The 25937-nt window shown below is 37.1% G+C and overlaps 1 protein-coding gene across 1 annotated transcript in view; it reads left to right on the forward strand.

Annotated features, from left to right (window-relative positions):
- Positions 1–25937, forward strand: part of wu:fc38h03 (acetylcholinesterase collagenic tail peptide) — a 28297-nt gene continuing 2360 nt past the window's right edge. Inside the window, exons 1-16 of the mRNA XM_056479368.1 lie at positions 1–328; positions 5283–5389; positions 5464–5577; positions 5655–5699; positions 5780–5806; positions 8543–8614; positions 8890–8952; positions 9405–9431; positions 9528–9572; positions 13222–13257; positions 13348–13428; positions 15350–15446; positions 17399–17532; positions 18938–19057; positions 19146–19272; positions 24142–24244. Of these exons, the coding sequence (XP_056335343.1) occupies positions 226–328; positions 5283–5389; positions 5464–5577; positions 5655–5699; positions 5780–5806; positions 8543–8614; positions 8890–8952; positions 9405–9431; positions 9528–9572; positions 13222–13257; positions 13348–13428; positions 15350–15446; positions 17399–17532; positions 18938–19057; positions 19146–19272; positions 24142–24244 (1301 nt within the window). The 5' untranslated portion in view covers positions 1–225. The remainder of the gene's footprint in view (positions 329–5282; positions 5390–5463; positions 5578–5654; positions 5700–5779; positions 5807–8542; positions 8615–8889; positions 8953–9404; positions 9432–9527; positions 9573–13221; positions 13258–13347; positions 13429–15349; positions 15447–17398; positions 17533–18937; positions 19058–19145; positions 19273–24141; positions 24245–25937) is intronic.

Raw genomic sequence — 25937 nt, forward strand, 5'->3', positions numbered from 1 at the left:
GGTGGATCAGATGTCAGATCCCTGACTGTAATAGCAATCTCGCGTGGAGATTCCCACAGCCTCCGTGGGAGTCATTCTTACGACTTAATAACACAGCCACATTGACAGACGAGACCGAGACAGCAGAAAAAAGGTGCCAGAGACAGAGCTGTCGCTATTTTGATTGAGCGGTGAGAGGGCGGGAACCGACTCGGATCTCCGTATTTTTGTCACACTCAGAGAACCATGGCCACGAGCAGGACTGGGATACAGCTGCAGTTTCTGCTGTACTCGGTGTCAGCCTACCTTTCACCGTATAATCTGAATAATATCCTTCCTATTCCTACAGGTAGGTTATGAGAGAGATTGAGAGCGCGAATCCGTGTGCGCGCACGTGAGCAACACCGGTTAGTGATAATGAGCGAGTGGTTTGCGTACATTTTATTACATGATGCGTTTTTTAAATGTATTTAATAATGTGTGTGTACTGTAAGTGTAGGCGTTTAATATGTTTGTGTCATCAAATTATTATTTATTTGTTTCGTTATTACACATTATATTATCAGATTAACAATTTAAATCAATCCGAATTATAAATAATAATATTGTTAATCATGAAACTCTCAAGTACCTACATCTTATATCATGTTGTTGTTGTTGTTGTTGTTGTTGCTTCACTGACAGCTAAAATTTGTGGAAAAATAAAAATCAGATAGGTGTTCTGTTTATCCCAATTGCTATTTGTTTGGAGAATTTTATGGTAACGTTATGCTAGTTAATTTTTTTTTTTAATTCGTAAAAATGGAAACAACATTATATTTAGGATGTTTCTCATGGTTTATATATGCATGTATATGTTTTAAGAATTCATTTGGTTTGTAAATTATTGTCTGGGACTAGAAATTATAGAAATATTTAATTATTAAATTATTTCATAATTGAGTTTTATTGAATTAGCAAATTATATAGAAATAATATAGAACATGTAGAAATTATATAAAGCTGCTTTGAATCAATAATTATTGTGAAAACACTATACAAATTAACTTTAATTGAAGTGATTAGGCTAAAAAAAATACAGTTCTTGAAAACGTTCAGGGATCATCCACTTCAAAGTTATTTTAAGCAGTAGATATTTGCTTTGATAATGACTTCAGATGAGGTGTAATCAATATTTCAAATAATAATATTATCAACATCGCTTTGCCTTAGAGAAAGACCTGGTTCAAGTCCAAGTGTTGTGCCCATAAAATGCACCCCTGCCAAATGATGCACCCCATGCTGAATTCACTACCTGACTGACTAATCTTAACCATACCCCCTAATCCTAACCCTATCCCCACACCTAAACCCAAATGTACCCTATACTGGTGAATGAGGGGTGCACAATCTGCAGTCAGATACTATTGGAGCTTTTTGGCACTGCATCTCCATTTTCTCCAGTTTTACTCAAAGATATACGATATAATTTAATTGGATAAACTAATTTGGCCATAGTGTGTGAATGGGGAGAGTATGTGGGTGTTTCCAGAGATTTTATACAGTGAGGTCCTTCATAAACATTTGGACATTGACACAATTCTAACATTTTTGGCTTTATACACAACACAATCAATTTGAAATGAAACATTTAATTTGAGTTAATTTCAGCTTTAATTTGAGGGTATTTACATCCAAATCAGGTGAACGGTTTTACAACTGTTTGCAAATCTGCCTTTCCCTTGTTAAGGGTCCAAAAGTAATTGGACAGCATAATAATCATAAATCAAACTTTCACTTTTCACTTGGTTGCAAATCCTTTTTCAGTCAATTACAGCCCGAAGTCTGGAACACATAGACATCACCAGATGCTGGATTTCATTCCTGGTGGTGCTCTGTCAGTCCTCTACAGCAACTGCTTGTTCTTGGGTCCCTTCAGTTTTGTCTTAAGCAAGTGAAATGCAAGCTCAGTCAGATTCAGGTCAGGTGATTGACTTGGATATCATTCCACTTTTTTTCCCTTCAAAAACTCTTTGGTTGCTTTTGCAGTATTCTTTGGGTCATTCTCCATCTGCACTGTGAAGCGCCGTCCAATGAGTTCGGAAGCATTTGGCTTAATATGAGCAGAAAATATTGCCTGAAACACTTCAGAATTAATCCTGCTGCTTTTGTCAGCAGTTACATCATGAATAAATACATAAGAACCAGTTCCATTGACAGCCATACATGCCTACGCCACCATACTACCACCATGCTTCACTGCTTAGAATCATGAGCAATTCCTGTCCTTCTCCATACTCTTCTCTTCCCATCACTCTGGTACAAGTTGATCTTGATCTCATCTGACCATAGAATGTTGTTCCAGCACTGTGAATGCTTTTTTAGAACTGTAATCTGGCCTTCCCGTTTTTGAGGCTCACCAATGGTTTACATCTTGTGGTGAACCCTCTGTATTCACTCTGGTGTAGTCTTCTCTTGATTTTTGACTCTGACACACATGCACCTACCTCCTGGAGAGTGTTCTTGATCTGGCCAACTCGTGTGAAGGGTGTTTTCTTCACCAGGGAAAGAATTCATTGGTCAATCACCACAGTTATTTCAGTGGTCTTCCAGGTCTTTTGGTGTTGCTGAGCTCACTGGTGCGTTCATTCTTTTTAAGAATGTTCCAAACAGTTGTTTTGGCCACACCTAATGTTTTTACTATCTCTCTGATGGGTTTGATTTGTTTTCAGCCTAATAATGGCTTGCTTGATTGATAGTGACAGCTCTTTGAATCTCATCTTGAGAACTGACAGTAACAGATTCCAAATGTAAATAGAACACTTGAAATGAACTTTGTCTGGACCTTTTATCTGCTCACTGTAATTGGGATAATGAGGGATTAACACACCTGGCCATGGAACAGCTTAGAAGCCAATTGTCCAATTACTTTTGGACCCTTAACAAGTGGGAGGCACGTATGCAAACTGTTGTAATTCCTACAGCGTTCACCTGATTGGGATGTAAATACCCTCAAATTAAAGCAGGCAGTCCATAGTTAAAGCACATCTTGTTTAAATCAATTGTGTTGGTGTACAGAGCCAAAACTGTTAGAATTGTGTTGATGTCCAAATATTTATGGACCTAACTGTATGTCATAAAATGTACATTCATTTGTATGATTGTATGAAGTTCAATCCATAAAGGCCACAACAATGCTTCTGCTAAACAATAATCATTACATACATTACATAGCTGAAAAAATCACAATTTCTTGTTGTCTGTGTTAGTGTATTTTTTCCATTTTGTCCATATATTTAAATTTTTAATTTTACCATTACTATTTCATGATACTATTACTGTACAATATCACTTGTAACTTTACTTACTAACATCAGAAGCTCTGAAAGGTAGACTGTTTTTGCTAATAAGATATTAAACCAAGGGCTTTGTAAAGCTAGTGGAGCTAAACAGATACAAGTCAGTTCTGTTACTTGTGTAAAGCACCAATGACAGTAACAGAATTTTATTTTTGTTGTTTGTTGTTATTGCAGAGTGTCTGCTGGGTCTTAAAGAGACTTAAAATGTCTTAAATTTCTAAAATAAATTTACTGAAATATTGTGTTGTGTTATAAATCATTTTAAACAGGTCTTAGTTTTCCTCTGTCCAAGCTACCCAATCGGGCCGACATCCATTCAATCACCAACATTCCATTTTAATAAAATCAGGGTAAGAAAACTAAAAACAGTTTCACAGTTCCTCATGATAATAACAGAGCAATATATCCCTTTACATTATCTTCCATTTATACAAAAACTATTTACAGAAGTAAGGGGGAGTAGACATAATCTTTATAAATAGAAATGAAACGTGAGGTTTAATAACAAAAACTCATTAGGTTGAATAGAAGTTATACCTAATCAATTTGGAACAAAAGCCAACAAAAACACATTTGTTTAATTATTTATTTAACTGCCTCCACAATAAATAGACTTTTAACAATGTTAAACTTGTCATTAAAAAAAAAGAAATATTATGTTAAAAAGTGTATATAACTACAGTTTCTTGTTTTGACACATTAAAGTATGTAAAAAAATTTTGTGGCCACCAAAAAATAAAAAACAATTCCATTGGCCCAATCAGAAATGCTAGATTAGATTATAATATTAGGCCATTAGAAATAATCATTAGTGTTTAGCCCTGTATAACATTCATTCATAATGGCCTTAAAAGAGTCTTAAGAAGTCTTAAATTTGACTTGATGAAACCTGCAGAAACCTTGTATTGGTTTACTTGTGTTTGGCAAGCAATGAATACACTAAGTATGTTACTGAAAGAAAAAAAAATTGTCAAAAGTTGCAAATCCATTCATAGAATCATTTATTTATACATTTATTTAATCTATTGAGCTTATTCTTCAATGCGGAAGTGTGCTCATTTTTGTGACTTTTTTTAATAATTATTTATTTCCTTTTTTATTGGGATAGGATAGTGAAGAACAGACAGGAAAGTATTAGGAGCAGAGAGAGAGGGGAAGGGTCAGCATAGGACCTCGATCCAGGAATGGCACTTAGGTCGCTGTGAGCACCATGGGGTGCTTTATGTCGGTGCACTTAACCACTAGGCTATTGGCGCCAACTTTGTGATTGCTTTGGAACTTCCAATTCAGCTGCCTATGGGAGAAATGACTACACTGTCAGAAATAAACGTACGCGAGCTGTCACTGGGGTGGTACCTTTTCAAGAGGTACACCTTTGTACTTGAAGGGTTCATATTGGTACCTCAAAAGTATATATTAGTACCTAAAAATTTTAAGAGGAACACTTTTGTACTTTTTAGGTACTCATATGCACCCTTGAGGTATTAATATGGACCTTTTAGGTTCAAATTTTTACCTTTTGAAAAGGTACCACCTCAGTGACAGCTCGCGTACCTTTATTTCTGAGAGTGTAGAATTAATAAATTGGTCCCAGAAATTGGTCAAACTACTTGCTCTGCAAACATAAGTTTGCTTGATTACACAAATAAAGCAGAATCATATGATAAGAAAATATCAGTTTTCAACATCTAGCAGCATAACAAGCTGCTTTTAATGTCTAAAAATTGATGGAAGCGAATGGGACTGGAAGTCTCTAACCAAAAAGATTCAAATGGCTGTGCCCGCTGGTACGCAAAGAATAAAGTGAATACACAAGATAAGTGTGTTTTTTTTAGTCATACTATTGTTCCTTACTGCACGTACTGCAGCTTTTACTGCAGTGCTATTTCTCCTCAGGTATTCCTGCCAGGAAGAAAATGAACTACTGTTCTCACTCTTTATCATCTGGTGTGGTTTATTGCTTAGGCCAGGATCCAAGCGATGTCTTGAACAGATTTGACCCTTGTTGTCTGTTAACTCCGCCTCCACCTCCTTTGTTCCCGCCTCCTCCTGGTGTTTGGAAGAGAGAACCTGTGAGTGTCATGACATTAGCATACATCTTTCTACCACCAACATATGACAGTATGACTGTTAATTGCTTTTTAAGGCCCTGCCTCGTCCTGTGGTGAGGGTAATTGAGAAAGATGAGGATGAGGAGGAGCAGGTCAAGGAACGCTGTGTGGAGGGACCCACAGGACCTCCAGGACCTGCTGGACCGCAGGTAGAACCAAAGTTCCTCCTCAAACAATAAAATGAAATATCCTCATATATAAATTCAAAGGTTTTTCTTCATTTTAGGGTGACAGGGGTGTTCCCGGGATGGTCGGACCTAAAGGAGATAAGGTGAAACATCAGAAAAATCTGACCTATTTGCTTCAGACTCTGTTTTGATACTGAAAGTATTGTTTTTTGTTTCACTTTAGGGTGATATAGGACGACCAGGGTCAAAGGTCAGAATCTTATCTTTTACCTTTTGAAGTGTTTATGCATTGCTGTGTATTGATAAGACCAATGATGGAATTTGATGAACGTATTCACATAATGAAGTCTAGGTTTAAACTCGATGGCTTTCATATACAATGTCTGTTTATAATGCGACAGGTTGCAGTATGCAGTCCCGTATGCTGTTTATAATTATGACATGCTCTGTTGGTGCATGTAATAGTTTTACAGGGTGTCAGGCCATGCGCTGTTTCATTGGCTGCGGTCCACAGTGGTGCTGCCCTGTAATATCCCTTAGTGCTGAACTCGAACATTAATCTCAGCCCTGCACTGCTGCTCTCAGTCAAAACGCACACAGTGATTTAATTGCACTAAACTTTAAGCACTTCAAGCTAAATGAAGGGAAGGCGTTTGGAGCATAGGATGTTTAATGGAAGACTATAAAAAAACTTGATTAAAAAGATTTTTAGAATAAAGTTTTTCTTGATTTCCAGTAAAAATGTTTAAACTTATATCAGAAAATCTGAACTTAAAACAAAAATATTGAAAACTCTGTCATATTGACAGCTGCAAGTTAGTGGAAAATCAGTATATTATGTAGAGTGGAGTTTGCATGGTCAGTGTGTCCCAGATGTTTTTTGATTAGTGACCTAAATGTAGTGCAATTAAATTCTAAGAGTATATATTAAATAATAAATAATAGAACAAATTTTGCACACATTAAATATTCTAATGGGAGTCACGGTGGCACAGTGGGTGGCACGATCACCTTACAGCAAGAAAGTCACTGGTTTGAGCCCAGGCTGGGTCAGTTGGCATTTCTGTGTGGAGTTTGCATGTTCTCCCTGTGTTGGTGTGGGTTTCCCCCGGGTGCTCCAGTTTCCCCCACAGTCCAAAGACATGCTCTATAGGTGAATTGAATAACCTAAATTCGCCGTAGTGTATGTGTGTGAAAGAGTATGTATGGCTGTTTCCCAGTGTTGGGTTGTGGTTGGAAGGGCATCTGCTGCATAAAACATATTCTGGATAAGTTGGCAGTTCGTTCCGCTGTGGCGACCCCTGATTAATAAAGGCACTAAGCCTTTATTGTGTGAATAAATGAATGAAATATTCTAATACTGAAATTTTCTTTAAAAATTATCTCTTATGCTCACTAAGACTATATTTATTTTATTTTTAATTTATATAATTTAAAAAAAAATTTATTCGCCCTCAAATACAAGTTTGCTGAATATTTGTGTTTTTATCACAATACCAACAATACCGTTTAGCATAATATCTTTGAAACACAGGCCCTCCCTCTAAACCATGCCTTCTGATATCATCCTGATAGCACCTCAAAGATGACAGTAGACAACCCACTAGACTAAGTCATTTGCCAGTTTATCAAATGTCATTTGCCAGTTTGTCATTTGCCAACTTTATAGTACTTCATAATACTACAATTCTAAATAAAAAACTGTATTATATCTAGCAGGTTTTCAGTTGTGTAGCAACCAAAACTTGTGATAATGTGCAATATTTCAGGCATGCAAGGATTGCTGGTCTCACTCTCTCATGCACTATGTCCTAAAGCCACTACTGTATGCTTAGTATTTGGCGGGGTGCAGAAATTACACTTATTACTAAGCCATACTTACATGCTTTTTCCAACCAAATGTTCAAAGTAGCATGGTAAACAATATAGAGAGCGTGTCACAGGTTTCAATGTTTAATAATGAACCAATGTGAATATAAAACCAACTTCACCTCAGTAAAGCAAGCTAGGTGGAATAGCGCTATTCACTTATGTTTTGATGTTAAACTAAATAAAAATCAACATTTTCGATGCTGTAAAAGGTCCCTTATGAAACTGAAAATAGTCACATCAATCTTTTGCCAGGAGATTTCAGTGGCTGAACAACACTTCTGTGCATATAACCCATTCTTAAAACAACACAATATACATAAGCTTTGCGTGACTAAAATAGTTTTAAAACATAACATGACCTGTCTAAAAGATATACTTCAGCTATGGTGTCATTCTTCCTCCAACGTGCAAAAGTAACTTAATATTGATTCAGGATTTTAAAGTTTTGAATCAGCATTTTTTTTTACCGCTGTCACTCTCTGTTTCGTGTCCACTGAGTGAAAAGGCTGCGCAGATGTATAAATCTACATTAGCTGACAGACAGTTTGGGCTAAATAATATCAGAATTCTGGCAATTGTCGGCCTGACAAATTTTAATTGGATTAACATTTTTCAGTCTCATACCTTACCTAGAATATAAAAAATCATATAAATACATTTAGACAATTTACTTTAATCATTACTATTGGAATGTGAAGAGACTTTCAATCAGCACAACAAAAAATGTTTCTGAAGACAATCACCTACTGCACCTTTAACAAGTTATTTTTCAAGTAACAAAATTTGTTGTAAGGTTGCTTGGATATTTTTCTTTCACATTTATTTATTTATTTATTTATTTGTTGCAGTAAAATGAAGTTAGATACAAAACTGAGCATTAAAAGCAAAAGAAAGTGAGGGTTTGAGGAACCTGGAAGGCAGTCAAAAAGATTAGATAGGCTGATGTTTAAAAGGATTGAAGAGGACTGTCGAGAGGCAGGGATGCTGAGTAGGTGCTTTTGTCTTTGATTAAAGCTGCTCTGAACACTCAGCACATTGGCCACACTTCCAAATCTGCCTGGGATTCAGTGGATAAAAGCAAATTAGCGCATATTTCTTCACTTTGTCATTATAGGGTCGTACTGGGCGTCCAGGTCTGCCTGGGAAACCAGGTTCTGCAGGGCTGCCCGGCCCAGAGGGACCTAAGGTGGGTGAGTTTTACCTCCACACTCCATCTGACCTGTGTAATCTAGTCACATAACGCACTAACCAAATTCAAAATCAAATCAAAATCTTATCAAAGTCTACACTAAATGAGTGCTCTTTCGTTACTGCTTTAATGTAGCTACTGTTACTAGTCAGTCAGTCAGAAAGCAAGTGTCACTCTTGACTGCCTTTTCCATCAAGAGAAATGGACCTAAATAGATCTAATAATAGCTCACTGGAACCCTATTTACTGTTTATATATGACCTCATTGGCAGGGAGAGAAAGGTGACCCAGGACTGATGGGAATGCCAGGAATGAGAGGACCAGTCGGACCTAAAGTGAGTCACTTTCTCCAGGTGAAAAAAGGCCATTCACACCAAGACCATAACTATAATGAACAAAAAATTTAGTTTTAACATTTTTTAACAGTTTTTAAAATTGGAAAGAATGGCTCTAATCCATACTAAAACTATAGCAATAATCACAAAGAGTAACACTATCATTGGAATCACTTTCAGAATTTTTTTTTCTGGATGATCAAAAACAGCCAATCAGAATCCAGATTTTGAATCCTGAGAGTGAGCTTTTTAACAAAGTTTTGTTAATGGTTAATAAACAACATTTTTGAGTGCTGATGTTATCTTTATAGTTATTATTCTTGGTGTGAACGAGGTGAACTTGTGTACAATTTTAATGTTATATTTTGATGTTTATTGCCTACTTCTCTTAGTGAGAAAAATAATCCTCAGATACATCATAATGCATAATGTATTCTTCTCTGTCCCATTAGGGCGTGGCAGGGTACAAGGGAGAGAAGGTACAATTTGTCTGTTATACTTAAACTAAGTAAAAATGCGTAGAGAATGGGTCTCTAAATGACTTTAATTTTCTAAACTTAATCTAATGGTTTCAGGGTGCACGAGGGGATTTTGGACCTGCAGGTCCAAAAGGAGACAAGGTTAGTGATTAGTGGCTAGTGTGAACAGCTGCCCAAAACATCCTATGACCAAAACAGCAAAATATTTAAATATTTATAAGACACCTACAGTAGCAGCAGCAACCAACAAAACTCACTCAAAAACATTTTAGTCATTTAAAATGCTTGCAACCAAATAGCAACACATTAAAATCCTTTGAACATGCTAACACCCACCTAGTAGCAATCCAGTTTACCCTAGCAAGCAGAGAGCAACACACTGAAAACACAACCCACACCCATTTAAAATACCCAAGACAACCAACAACAACTAAAATGTAATGTTAAAAGCCACCCAAAACCAAAAGCAAAATCCTATTAAAATATATTAGGTACACCGAGACTCACAGAATATATTGAAACACAGAATCCCTAGCAACCAGATACTCATATGTTAAAATTAAGCAACCTACCAACCACAGGGCGAGGCATGTCAGATACTAGAAAGAATTTGATTGGTCAAGATTTGATGAGAAACTGAAGTACTGTATGAGGTGATGTGAAAAAAAATGTTGATCCATTTAGGCGGAAGTGACAAATTGCAAGCGTTACATGTTTATATCTGTTTGATAACTTCTAAATACAAATTTTGTCATTGTTTTGTACCACACTAGCTTTTAGATATCCTTGAAGACTAAAATACTGATACTAACATCTAAAAATTTTTTATTTTTATTACATGGGATCTTTAACAACCATATAGAAAACCCTAGCAACCAAATAGCAACACTCCAAAAAGTGTAGAAAAGCAATCATTAATTTATAATTAAGCAATCTGTGTGAAATCAAAACTCAATTCTAGTTAATTTCTCTAGCGCTTTTACAACGCAGATTGTGTCAAAGCAGCTTAACATAGAAGTTCTAGTAAAGTCCAGTTTTCAGAGTTGAAGTTCAATTTAGTTTAGTTCTGTGTGGTTTCAATGTCATTGCTGAAGATTAAAACACTGAAGAGTAATCCATCGATATGCAGCTCCACAAGTCCCAATCCAAGCAAGCTAGTGGCGACAGTGGTAAGGAAGAAACTTCACCAACTGACAAAATGGAGGAAAAAAACCTCGAGAGAAACCAGGCTCTGTTGGGCACAACCATTTCTCCTCTGGCCAAAGTTTCTGTGTGGAGCTGCAGTATAAGTGCTGGAGGCTGGAGAACGCTGGATGTCCATCGTGGAGAACTGCAGGTGTGAGTAGGTCACTGGCGGGTGATCAGGCTGGCCCACAGGATCAATGCAGTGACGGTCACGGTGGTCATCTGTCATCTGTCACGGTGGTCTTACAGGAATCAGTCCCATGCACTCCACTCCTCCATGACCACCACAGCATTAGCTCAGGATACGGCCTGGTCCAGGATTATGGTTACCTTGGCATAATTTCTTCACAGGTCTTGGATCGCATCAATGGCGCTTCATAATCTCTGGGGGACTCGGTATGAATATTACCAGGTGGAAATATAGAATAAAGAAAATAATTAGCATAGCTGCTGTTTATAGTGTATTTAAACGAGATGCAAAAATTAAGTGTTATAAATGAAAATAGTAGTTATACAAACAAACATAGAAACAAACATGTAAAGCATATGAGTGTTTCTAACAAAATGTCTAGTGCATTAAGACTGGAAGACTGTTTCCTACAGTGGTTGTCAAGCCCACTCACCTGCATAGAGCACACTCACGCATCATACCGTTATGTGGTGCATTGTGTGTATGCTTTACTAAAAAGATAAGTCTTTAATCTAGTTTTGAACTGAGAGAGTGTGTCTGAGCCTCAGACATTATCAGGAAGGCTATTCCAGAGTTTTGGAGCCATAAATGAGAAGGCTCGACCTCCTTTTCTTGACTTTGCTATTCTAGGTACTACCAGAAGCCCTGAGTTTTGAGATCTTAAAGAGCGGGTTGGATTGTAGTGAGACAGAAGGTTGGTTAGATAAACAGGAGCTAGATTATTTAAAGCTTTATAGGAAGCATTATTTTTTATTTAAGCATTATTATTTAAAAAATCAATATTTTATAATCAATACGGAACTTAACAGGCAGCCAGTGCAGGGATTATAAAATTGGGGTGATATGATCATATTTTCTAGACCTGGTAAGAACTCTGGCATCTGCATTTTGTACTAACTGAAGTTTATTAATAGAGGATGCTGGGCAACCAATGAACAAAGCAGTACAGTAATCCAGCCTAGAAGTCATAAAAACATGAACTAGCTTTTCTGCATTTGATGGAAAATGTACAATGTTTGTTTTGCTAATGCACATTGTTACACACTGTTGACAAAGTTTGACACAATACTTTTAACCACACCCCTCTTATGAATAAATAAATAAATAAATAAATAAATAAATAAATAAATAAATAAATAAATAAGCTCTGTCCCCTACTCAGTGTTCTGTTTCAGTTGGAAATACATCATTGTACTGAAATAAAAGTTTTGGTTCACAGAGTCTTTAAGAACTTCTAAACTACAAAATATTTAAAATCAACACACAAACTAACTTAAAATGCAACAGCAAGCCCTCAGAATACTTGGTAGTTTTAGATAACATTAATAAGATATCCACTTGTTAAGTCATAACATATTGGTGACGTATGAAATACTGTTTCTGGGTCCAAGCCGCTACTCATTTGAATTTAGAAAATATTCATTTATGACCACTTTTTAATTATATCACACATTAAAATGAATTATATATGAATTATCTCTCCATACAGTTTAATATAGCGATTGGGCCCGGAAGCCACTTTGCGTGACATCACACTTAACAAGTGGATAAGGCTGCTGTCATTGTAAAACCCTGCATAGGTTATAATTATCTAAGGAGAAACTGCATAAGATTTTTTCACAGGTATCTCCACTCGGTGACAGGTGTAAAACAGCAGAAGGATCCCTAACCACTTGATGTTGTTGTGTCCTAAATTATAAGAATTTTGGGAAAATATATTTGAATGTTTTTCTAAAGCCCTCCAAAAAAAAATCTTGAACCATGTCCACTTATAGCTGTTCTTGGGATATTTAGTGATTTAAAGATGTTTAATAAATATGAAAGACAAGCCATGTTAATTAGTATGGTAATCGCCAAAATGGGGATTTTGGGAATGTGGAAAAATGAATCTGTACCTAAATTTGGTATGTGGGGTAGAGATATTGTAAACATGCTTGCTTCCCTGTTAATAACAAAGTAATTAAAGATTGAGTGTAATTGATATTCACTATTCATAATCTATATCTTATGTTTTTAATAATGTGCCCAAACTATTATTTGACAATAAAAGTATAGTCAGGATAATGCTTTTTATTTTTGTAATACAAAAACAATGTTACTTTATAATTAATTTTATTTATGCATTACCTGACCAGCTAAATTATATTTTGCTTCCATGTGCATTTGTCCCCCTTTGTTGTTCGGTTGTTCTGTCATAGGTTAGTGTTTTTATGTATTGTATTTTATATGTATTATTATTGTATTGTATTGTTTTTTTCTCTCTTTCTTCTATTTTTTGTTGTAGTTTTGTTGTAGTTTTTTAAAATGCAAAAAAACACATAAAAACATTTAAAAACTCTGTTAAACATTGTTATTTAGATTTTAACTTATAAACATGCATTTATAATGACTGTATGTCTGGTCTGCTTTCTTTAGGGAGCTACTGGACTGCCTGGTATGCTGGGACAGAAGGTATATGTGACATTTTAACCAATAAAATCAATCCTATGCTTGTGATTCGCTCCTTCTCTCTTAACCTCCCCCTGCTCGTCACTTCCCCAGGGTGAAATGGGACCCAAGGGTGAATCTGGTGTGTCAGGGAAACGTGGCCCTACAGGACGACCAGGCAAGCGAGGCAAACAGGTGAGGGACACACGCATTACGCCACATTAGAGCTCTACTGCTTGGTTTTGATATTGAGACTCGAAGTGACGATTAGATGGTGGATCATTAACAGAAAGAGCCTCGGTCAGATTTAAAACCCACATACACACATCACTGTTAACCTGTCTGCCTCAGTCAGCGGGTCAAATTGTGACTATATGAGTGTGAGTGTCATTTCGTAAGCTGAGGCGTTGAAAATCTCATCATGCTGGTGCCTGGATTTGGACCAGCAGGGCCTCTGATGTTGGATCCAGCCCTGCCGCTCAAGTTTCCGAGCTCTTGTATTACACTGAGGAGAGGCACTTCCTGGGAATGTCTTTACTAACTGCTGGGAAATACCAGTGCTGTTACCGTAGGCTAAAGATTCCTACTATCAATCAAGTCAATGTTTTAACAAATACACATGTAAGATCACTGCGCATGTCTCAGTCTTGAAAGTCATTTCAACACAAGCATCTAGCATTGGCTTCTGCTATATATACATTCACAACCATTTGGTTTGGTGTCAGGAAGATTTTTTTCTTTTATAGTCACAATGTTGAATGTTGTTGTTGTTGTTTTCAATTTTCTATCCAAGAATTCACTCATTCACCACAGTGGAATGATCCACCAATTACTCTGGCATGTGCTTTATGCAACAGATGCCCTTCTAGCCGCAACCCAGCACTACGAAACACCCATACACTCTCTCATTCACACTCACATTCATTCACTAAGGCCAGTTTTGTTTATGCAATTCATCCAATTCAGTCGTCCGCATGACTGTGGGCAAAACACACAGAAATGTCTTCTAGCCTAGCTGAAACTCGACCCAGTGACCTTCTTGCTGTGAAACAAGAGTGTTACCACTGAGCCACCGGGCTATCCAACCTAAAAAATCCTAAAGTTTTCGATGCTAGTGGATGCACATATACACAACAAATAAAGATTTGATGATGACATGGCTGAGTGTGGAATCATGGGAGTTGTCATCTTCATTACATCCAATGAGAGCCCTGCAGAAATCACGTTCATGAAGGAGCTAAAATATCCATTATCATGGTATATCATGGCTTTTATTATGCCACAGTCGACCATTTCCAGTTCTTCTAGTTGTTCGAAAGAAGCAGTGCTGTTTTCAAAAATATATGTTGTAGTGGTTTTTTTATATTTAATTTTTTTATCATTAGTAATAACATTTGAGCACAAAATTAGCACATTTAGCTTATTTTGATATATACCTGACAGAAGTCTTTTTGCCTATCCAAGTTTTAGGAACAACAAATAATAACTTGACTTCCAGTTGATCATTTGGTATCAGAAGTGGCTTAAATGAAAGGCAAAGCCCTCTATATTATGCTATTTTACCAAAATAAAATAGGATCATGCCTTGATTTTGAATTATTTAATTTGGACAGTGTGGTCTTACTTTGCCACTTAACAGTAGTACTTGTACTTAATAATGTACAGTATAGAATATAAAGTCATGGTGCAGTGAAAAAATAATTATATTGTGTATGACTTCCATGAGCTTGTAGGCCTGCATCCATACATCTCTGCAATGACTCAAATAACTTATTAAAAAAAGTCATCTGGAATGGCAAAGAAAGCATTCTTGCAGGACTCCCAGAGTTCATTAAGATTTTTTGGATTCATCTTCAATGCCTCCTCCTTCATCTTACAACTAGAAGTCAAGTTATTATTTGTTGCTCTTACAACTAAAATTGACAACAAGACTTTTTTCAGGTAGTGTAGATATTACAGTATGTGATATTAAAAACTGGATTAATTGATGCACTTCTGATTTTAAAAATGCAGAAAAGACTACATATTTTCATATTGAAATCATATTTAGCTGAATGTTTTAACAGTAGCGTGTGAAGATGAGTCAGCTGAATTATTTTTGCATGCTGTGGCATAGGGAGCTGATGGAGAGAGAGGTTTCTCAGGGCCAGTGGGTCCCATTGGTCCACCTGGACCCAGGGGCCACCCTGGACCTCCTGGTGTACCAGCATCAGGTATGATAGCACATACACACTCACACACTAGCAGGTGTTTCACTATATTAACAAGGACATTGGAAAGGCTTTTTTATTTCGATTAATAGCTTTTATAGCAGGTTATTTACTATAATTTTCTATAAATATCACAAAACAGAAATATGATTTAATAGGATTTATTAGTCGTTAAAAACTAAAATTTCCTCAATTGTCTTTGTATTTCATTAAGTGAGGAGATTTAATAATTACACAGACACACACACAGTTGTAGCTATGTATTTATAGTTAAACATTTCTTTGTAAGCTCTTACATTAGACATAATTATTTTTTATTATTTTTTGAAACCCTTCAAAAAACATTCTTGCTTTTTACAATTCCCAAAATTCATCATTCTGTATGTTGTACTTGCTGTTTTTGTCTTGGGGGCCAGAAAAAAGCCCCCACAAAGTCAAAACTGACTGGAATTGCTATACTTGTGTGGTCCTTCTAAGGTATACCATGGATACCATGTACACACACACACCAAGAAAGTTCTTCAAATGCGAACAACAAAATTTGGTTTAATACAGTTTAAAGCCATTTACAAAAACTTCACTTTTTTTAAACCCTAAAGAATTTTTTTTTAACTAAAACATTATTATTTTTCAGTGGAGGTCAGTAAAAGTAAGGTTTTGTGAAAATTAGTTTTTTTCTGGCAGGCCAGTTTTTGCACTTTTTAATGACATTTTTGCAGTGGTGTAAAGTAACAAATTACAAATACTCAAACTACTGTAAGTCACGAATTGTAATTTACTAAGTAGTTTTAAAAGAGTAGATTTTTAGTGCCGTATCGGTACTTTTACTAAACTACTTCCCTTCAACCTGCAGTCACTACTTTATTTTTTCTTGTCTATGGGGATTAGAAAAATCAGTCCTGTGATTCCTGTCCAATCAAATCGCTGAAAGAAGTAAAGAGGTAAATTGCATCATAATGATCTACCTTAAGACATGGGTGATTTATAATTGCAGCAAACTGTTTGTAAGCATTAAAAGTGTCCAAGAAGATGTCCAAAATCTTTACTCGCTATCACCCAGAGACTGTTTAGATGCATGTCACTGATGAAAAAATGAAGGATGTTTACTGTATGAAAACCGAAATGGCATTAAACACCCAGAAGGCACAAGACGTCAACATGACGTCAGATTGAAGTTTTACCCCAACGTCGTGGGGACGTTGCATTTTGTTTTAAATAAAAATCGGTTTGACATCAGAACTCAACGTCAGGCCAACGTCAATGTCCAACGTCCAACCTAAAATCAACCAAATATCAATGTCTAATGATGTTACAGCTTGACGTTGTGTGGACGTTACCACTATAACGTCTATCAGATGTTGGATTTTGGTTGCCGTACCTGACTAATAATTGCCAGTATTTGAAGTCACTATGACGTTGGTTTAAGATGATGGCTCGACGTTGGATTTTGGTCACTTTCTAACACAACTTAAAATCAACCAAATATCAACGTTATTTGACGTCGTTATTGTACATCAAAATAACGTTGTCCTTAGACACTGGCTAGACATTGAATTTTGGTTATCTGACATCACAACCTAAATCTAACCTAATATTAACATCTTATGATGTTGTGTGCCTGCTGGGCAATGACTAAATACACTACAGAATGTTACGTTTACACACGTCCACAAATTAGATGTAAATGCATCAGCTTTTTACAGCGTAATACTCACTATTCACTACTCTTGAGTACTTTTGAAAGGTCTACTTTTACTCATATGGTGAGTAATATTTATTTGTATTTATTCAGATACTTTCACTTTTCTTTCACTACATTTTTAGGCAAGTAATGCTACTTTTACTTGAGTATGATTTTCAGTACTCTTTCCACCACTGCATTTTTGTACATTTTTGCATTACTAATCTATGTGCAATCTATTTAATTTAGTTTCCTGATGTCTCATAATGTACAGGGCTGTTTGTAGTTGGGGAAAAAGGCGAAAAGGGATTGCCTGGTCCTCCTGGAGTCTGTGACTGCAGCTTCCCCTCTCTCAGTCCAGGCAGTGCCCCCTTACAACATCGAAATAAATATGACAAAGTTCCTGCAGTAAGCCCAACACTGTTTAATTTTTATGCTGATGGCTTTCCATTCACTTCTGTTGCTTGTGAATGTGGATTTTAGTCGGCACTACATACCAGAATGAATCACAGCTACATTCATTCATTCATTTTCTTTTCGGCTTAGTCCCTTTAGGGGTCGCCACAGTGTAATGAACCACCAACTTATCCGAAATATGTTTTACTCAGCGGATGCCCTTCCAGCCGCAACCCAACACTGGGAAACACCTATACTTTCCCACACATACACTACAGCCAATTTGGCTTAATCAATCCACCTATAGCGCATGTCTTTGGACTGTGGGGGAAACCGGAGCACCCGGAGGAAATCCACACGGACACGGGGAGAACATGCAAACTCCACACAGAAATGTCAACTGACCAGCCGGGGCTTGAACCAGCGAAAATTCAAGTTTATTCAAGTTAAAATAATTAAAAAAAAATTTATTTCATTACTATTTGATTAAAAAACAAACCATATTTACTTTAGAATGGAATGCAGAGATAAGTTGTTCCCAATAAAAATTGTATAAATGGCGTCAATTTATTTTTACACTTTAAAGTCACCATGAAATCAATATCAGCAATTGATGTTCTTAAATTTTATGACATTTTGTTACATTTAAAGTGATACTTCACCAACAATGTCTTTCTTTTGTTGAACAACAAAAGTAAGATATCTTGAAGGATGTTGTTAACCAGCAGCCATTTTCTTCAATAGTAGGAACAAAAAATACCATGTAAGTCAGCGGCTGCTGCTTTCCAACATTCTTAAATATATAAAGAGTTCAGATGCAAAAACCTCTAAGCGCCATCTAGAATTTTCTTCCACATTGAGCAGTTTTCTCAGCCTCTTATGTTTATGTTAAGTTATTTCATGTTAATACCATACACACTCATACACTATACAATTTAGTCTTTAGTCTTTGGACTGTGAGGGAAACTGGAGGAAACCCACACAAACATGGGGAGAACATGCAAACTTCACACAGAAATGCCAACTGGCCCAGTTGGCATTTCTGTGGGACTCGAACCAGCAACCTTCTTGTTGAGGTCGTCTTGTGAAGCAACAGTGCTAACCACTGAGCCACCGTGCCACCCCAGATTTATCACAATAGGAAAAGAAAAACTAACAGTTTTATCTACACCTTATCCTTGTTCTTACAGAAAACTATATTCAGAATTTTATTTAGACATGATTTGTGAGGAAGTCCAGCTTTTTGGCCTTTTAATATCACTGTGGGTACATTCTCTCCCTTGGCCTAGTACACATTGTTCCCATCCAGCTTCAAGATCAAATTTACTTTGCCTGTTTGCAACTGAATCAATAAGGCCATTCGTTCAGGTTTCATATCTGCATCTTAATCGTTTTGTTTCCTGATCTTCCTGTTTAGATATTTGTTGTGGGCAGTGAGGAAGAGCTAAAAGGTCTCCATGAAAATAATGCACTCGCCTTCAGAAAGGATCAGAGGTCGCTTTACTTTAAAGATGAAAATGGATGGGAGCCCATTCAGGTACAGGACTTTTTAAAGAATATATAATGCAAAAAAACATGCTGATATACTGGCATTTTGGGAAAATGAGCTTCTGTTTGTCATTTAGCTGATGCCGCTCCAGGCAACTGAGAGGATGAGGGATGGGAATGGAGTTTGTGGTGATGGAGAAGTGCAGGAACTCAATGGTGAGGAATGTGACGACGGAAATAAGGTTGTTACAGATGACTGCATAGGTGAGTCACAGCAACCAACAAACAATGACATACTATAACCAGCCTGATCTCACAAGCAAATATAAAGTTGCTAATATAAGGGCAGCAGATGCCCTTCCAGCCGCAACCCATCTCCAGGAAACATCCACACACACTCATTCACTATGGACAGTTTTAGCCTACCCAATTCACCTGTACCACAGGTCTTTGGACTGTGGGGGAAACCGGAGCACCCGGAGGAAACCCACGCGAACCCAGCCGAGGCTCGAACCAGCGACCTTCTTGCTGTGAGGCGACAGCACTACCTACTGCGCCACTGCGTTGCCTAATATACATTTATTTTTACCTAATTATCCCAACCACTCCCATATGTTTTCCCATATTCATTTGTTCCCAAATCCCTCCTTAGCGTGAAGCTAATCTGCGCTGATTAGACTGATGACCCAGTCTGTTGTGATGGGTCGACTGCGTTCAGCGCGAGACAGAGAGAAATGACCACCACGGCTATAAAGTAGCAGTGTGTGAGAGCCCAATGCAGGAATGCAATAAAGCAATGCAGTTAAACACCAGCATATGACTGTACTCTTAACCCTAACCCCAGTAATAACAACAACTCACATTCAGTAATAATCCACACAGTGGCAAAAGTTGAACTATTCAAAAAAAAAATTATCACACCGCACGTGTGTAGGAACAGCTGACGGGGGACATAGCAAAGGCAAACAGCAGAAGATCACGAGCTCACAAAAGCATTTAAATCAGTAAAGGAAGACGCATGTGTCACATTTTCAACGTGGTTTAGGATGCGATATGTGAATAGCCCATACAGATTTAACCTGAGAGATACAGTACAAGCACTGATCTATAATAGATGCGCGGGACGATTACAGCTTATAACATACAATTAAACATATATTTTGAGAACTACACAAAACAAGGCAACAATTTTAATCATGCTTGCATGTCATGATCTGAAGGAAGAAAAAACTGGTCCATATGAACTGTAACAGTTACTGATAAAGTCCCTGCCGATGTCTGACAAAGTCCCATACATAATAGTCTTTGCTGCTTCTTCCATTAATAACAAACGGTCGATGAGTCCCGCACTGCAGTATAGGTTACTGTATCAAAAATCTAAAAAAATGACAGGAACAAACACAACACTAGATTGGCTATACAGTGGTATTGTTGTGAAAAATGAACTTTAACCCTTTATTCCCCACAGCCGAATCTCCATCTGTCAGTAATCATCATCTTCGTGTCATGATCAGTCCTGTGATTCCCGCGCTCCCCTAGTATCTGAAGGGAAAGCTCGTTCACATTTTTACCGGATCTGGAACTACATATTTGGTGATGTAATGTATCGACGTCGATACGTTCAAGCAAAAGATCCGAACCTAACACGGTTCATTTATTCGACTTTGAGTCGACTATTTTGTTAAAGAATTAATAGTTTTAAACACGGTGCACTTTCAGACTCAAACCTCAGCTAGATGTTTTCATTCACTTAGAGCTGTGTTAAACACTGCATGGAAGGTCATTTTTTAAAAACCCATAATAGGGGCTCTTTAATTTTTTTTAAAAGAAGCCATACCCACCTGTAAACCTACCCCTTATTGGGGGATGAGCAAATTGTACTAAAATATACAAATGAGATTGTACAAATACAAATTAGCCACTAAATCAAAATGTTCTGAATTGCCATGAGATTGCTGTGAATGTAACTAATCAGCTATGCTCCTTCACATATTATATTCACATTTAGGGATATTACATAAAAATTTTAAATGGCATCTGTGCCTACAGCCACTGGTCATTCTCTGACATACAGTCCCTGACAAAAGTCTTGTCGCTTGTGTACAAATTGACCTGAAGCACCGCTGAAATATATTTCTAATCAAGATTTTTTACAACTAATGGCTCATTTTAATCCCAACAGCTTTTGTAAGAATGTTTCAGTGCAAAACAAACTGTCAAAATATATTCTAATATTCCCAGCTTGGTAAAGCCCATTGAGTTAATTTTTGCAAAGACATAAAGCTGCGGTCACACTGGGCTTTGTGTGTGCGAAATTCTGTTGTACGGCGCTGCGAAAAAGGTCGGGATTAAACAAGATGATTTGACATTTAAAAAAGCCAGCGATTGCTCCATCTTTTAAATTTCCTGTTTGGGTCCTCGATTGGTCTCACGCAGTCAAGTAATGCGATTTCGCAGGTTAGAGTTCACTAAGCTTGAAATTTGCACCACAGCGAACTGCGAAACTTAACGCATGACCCTGCGTTTCCTGTCTGACGCATTCACATGCGTATAAATGGAAGTCTATGGGAGGAAAAGCCCAGTGTGACCGCAGCTTAAATGTTGTCGCATTGTCATATGAGCTTTACCTGTGACTAATAATAGATCAATTAGGTCTCAGGTGTGTATAAAAAGAACCCCAGTACACTAGATCTTCAGGTCAACTGCAACTAGACATCTGCAAACATGCCTAAGATTCACCCTGAGACTAAAGTGTTTATTATTAAGAGGCTGAAGACCAGATCCACAGCTGATGTGGCAGACACCTTCAATGTTTCTCAGCATCAAGTACAGAGGTTAGAAGACCAGATCCACTGCTGATGTGGCAGAGGATAAAAAAATATTTGAAGAAACTGTAGACGTTTTTGACAAGCCCAGGACAGGCAGACCCCACAAAACAACTGCAGCAGAGCTCCATGAGACCTGGTCATCTGAAATCCCTGTGTCAACCAGAACAGTTTGTCTGATTCTGTTTCGAAATGGCCTCCATGGCCAAATCAGTGCCCAGAAGCCAGCACTATACATAAGACAATTGAAAAACCGTGTGGCATTTGCCAAGGCCCACAGCCTGGTAAAAGTGTGGATGTTGGAAAAGTGGTAGAAGGTGGAGTTTTCAGATGAATCTTACGTTGAATTACACCACAGTCGCCGCAAATATTTCAGGAGACCTACTAGAGCCGGCATGGATCCGAGATTCACCCAGAAAACACTGAAGTTTGGTGACGGAAAAATCGTGGTCTGGGGTTATATCCAGTATGGGGTGTGCAAGAGATCTGCAGGGTGGAAGGCAACATCAGTAGTCTAAAATACCAAGAAATCTTAGCTACCTCTTATATTCCCAACCATAAAAGAGGCCGAATTCTGCAGCAGGATGGTGCTCTATAGCATACTTCCATCAAAGTTCCTCAAGGCAAAGAAGATCAAGATGCTCCAGGACTGGCCAGCCCAATTACCAGACATGAACATCATTGAGCATATGTGGGGCAGGATGAAAGAGGATGCATGGAAGATGAAACCAAAGAATATTTATGAACTCTGGGAGGCATGCGTGATTGCTTTCTTTGTTATTCCTGATGACTTCATCAATAAATTGTATGAATCCTTTCCAAACCTCATGGATGCAGTCCTTCAAGCTCATGGAAGTCATACAGGATATTAAATTTGGATCTCAGAGCACCATTACTTAATTTGCTGACATATTTTTGTATTTGCAGTAAATTTGTTTCTGTGTAGGCGACAAAACTTTTGTCTTGCCAAAATTTTACCTTTCTGGCTTGATTAAATGATAATTTTTTTTTCAGTAAAACTAATTTATTTCAGTGCATTAAACATCATTTGGGGGGGGGGGGGGGGGGGGGGGGGTTAGCTATTCATAGAGCTATTTCTAACACCAATTGATTAATTAAAAGTCAGATTACTAGCAGGTGTTTCTACAAAATAGATAAGCCACAAGACTTTTGTTAGGGACTGTATGTAGCACAAGTTTGCTGCTGGTGCCACGAGTTTGAGTCTCGACCATTCTCAATCCCATAACCCTCTCTCTAATTTAACTTCCCGACAGTATCTACTGTCCTAAAAAATATAAAGGCAATAATGTCAAAAATAAATCTGAAATCTTTTAAAAATGCTGGATGGAAATTTTAAGGTGCGCTTAAAATAACATGTGAATAAAAGACTTGTGCGCTCAATTGAGATATTGAATTCGTTGAAAAAAACTACTGCAACAAATCATGTGATTGGATAACTGGATTAACCAGTAGATCATTTTGCAAATCTCAAATGTTGTTTTTGTCATGCTAAAATGCCTGAGCCAAACTCAAAATTAATCAAAAAATCTTACAAATAAATAGGATATAACGACTTCAAATCTGTTACTGTCTTCCCAAAAAAGATAACAAACACAAGATAATGTGGTATAGTTTGTAATTTGATGTGTCAAAAGCATTGTTTTTTTCAATGTAGGAATGACGCACTACAGTGGTTTCCCATGTTGCATCAAATTCCAGTTTCATTGAAAGTTTGAACCCGTTTGAACCAGTTTCATTACATTTTTGTTATCTTGAACATGTGGAATGGTAATGGTGCTTTATTTCCAAATTATTTATGTAGCATTACAACGCTTTTTGATGGCAGTTCATAACTTTTTGATTTAATGGCTAATTCATTGGAATTTGTACAATTTCATTTATACAATTTGTTCATCCCCCAGTGATGGTTGAGTTTAGGGGCGGAGTTTGGTGGCATGCCTCCTTTTTAAATTTTTACATTTTCATTTGACTGAACTCGTATACGAATTAGCCACTAAACTGACAAAATGACAAAATGTAAAACAGTTTTAGGTTTTCTTATAAGATAAGGCTAGGTATTTCCAATCTCTTGTATGCTTTAAGCCCAAATACGTGATTAATATGTGGTTTTAAAACTTGCAAATCTTGTTTTGATAATGTGCAGACTTAGGGTTAGGATTGCAAAGTTTTATACAAACTGTAAAAGCAACACTCTCTATCTTGTTGTTTTAGTGTGCTGATCATTTTCTTACATCCGTCTGTTTTCCCTCATTCCACTTCTGTCTCTTTCCTGTTTTTCTGTGTGTAGGCTGTAAAAAGGCATACTGTGGTGATGGATATCGTAATGAGGGTGTAGAGGAGTGTGATGGGAAAGACTTCGGTTACCAGACCTGCAAATCATATCTGCCAGGGTATGCTTGTGTATTATTTAATAATACTATTTATACTATCTGCTATCTATTTTATGTTCCCTAAGCTTAAAACAACCTTTACAGAAAGTGACTGCACTTTTAATGAACAATTATAGCATTTTAATGAAAATAGTTATGCACTGTACATAATTAGGGCCTGGAACCTGAATACACACTACATCATAAAAGCTTCAGTGTTTTTAAGTCAGTTAAAGTTCAGCTTAAAACCAAAAACTCAATTTTATTCAAATACTTTTATAGTAATGAAATATATCTTAAGTAACGAAAATGTTTTCCTTGTATTTTTCAACAAGATGGCAACTAAGAAATTCAGAAAACTCCGAAAATCGAAATCCTTTAAATAGCACCTATAGTGAAAAATCTACTTTTAAAGCTGTTTGGACAGACATAAATGTAGGTATAGTGTATAGACCGTCATATTGGGGTGATTTAAACACACTCAGTCCTGTTTTTTCAAATTTAGATTAGATTAGATTCAACTTTATTGTCCTTACACATGTACAAGTACAAGGCAACGAAATGCAGTTTAGGTCTAACCAGCAGTGCAATAGCAGCAAGTGCAGGATACAGGTATAAGTTATAAAGTGCAGTTATAGAAAAACTATAGTGATATTTACAGATGGATGTACTATCAACATTATATACAGGTTGTATTAGCTATGAACAGATTTACAATAAATGAATATATGTACAGGATGCTATTAATAATCAGGAGTGGCAGATAGATAAACATAATTACAAATGTCCATGTGCTGTGGGTATGTCCAGTTCAAGTAAATGAATCAGTGCAATGAATATGTGCAAACTTTAAATGTGCAAATGTTAAATAGTGCAGTGATTGTGAGGAGTATAAGTTAGAGGAGTGTGGGGGGTGTATTGGGGGGGCAAAAGAGTCAGTGAGGGGCAGAGTTCAAAAGGGAGACAGCTCTGGAGAAAAAGCTGTTTCTCAGTCTGCTGGTTTTTGTCCGGGGGAGCCTGAAGCGCCTGCCGGAAGGCAGGAGAGAAAACAGTCTCTTTAACAGTCTCTTTAACAACATAAAAACAATGGACCAATTGGAGCGGTTTTCATACCGACCGCAACTTGACGTAGGAGTGCGGTCCCCCGCCCACCAATATTGATTGACAGGCGTGCATTAACATGTCTCCGTAGTAACGCATACAATCATATCAACAAGAGAGGATGTGCGCAAAGCAACTGGGAATAAAAGGTCTGTTCAGTTTGCTATGATCATCAATCATCAAAAGTGATCAAGAGTAAGTTTCACATGTTTAAAATGTTTTAAAACAGTGCACGTGTGTAATGAATTATAGCGATTCACTTCAGATTCACTTCACTAGCACAGCCGCGTGTCAGAACGATTATAAAAGAAGACGCTTCAATCCCGGTTTGTGGACGTTAAATCAGGTTTATTTTGTACATTAACATAACAGATATCCATACAGCAGTGGAGATTAACCTGTATCCTGTCACATTTGCGTGCAAAAAGAGTGCAAAGCTAAACGCGCACTGTCTGTGTGTGTATGTGTGTGTTCTCGCTGTGTGTGCGTGAACTTTGTTACGACATTGTGTGTGACTCATGGTTGCAACTCCACAAAAAGATGCATCAAATACTCATTGGTAAAGTTCTTACTGTAGTATTTCTTACAAATGTTACATGAGATCTACTTTCAG

The sequence above is a fragment of the Danio aesculapii genome, chromosome 19 (genome assembly GCF_903798145.1).
Source record: "Danio aesculapii chromosome 19, fDanAes4.1, whole genome shotgun sequence".
Classification (NCBI taxonomy): Eukaryota; Metazoa; Chordata; class Actinopteri; order Cypriniformes; family Danionidae; genus Danio; species Danio aesculapii.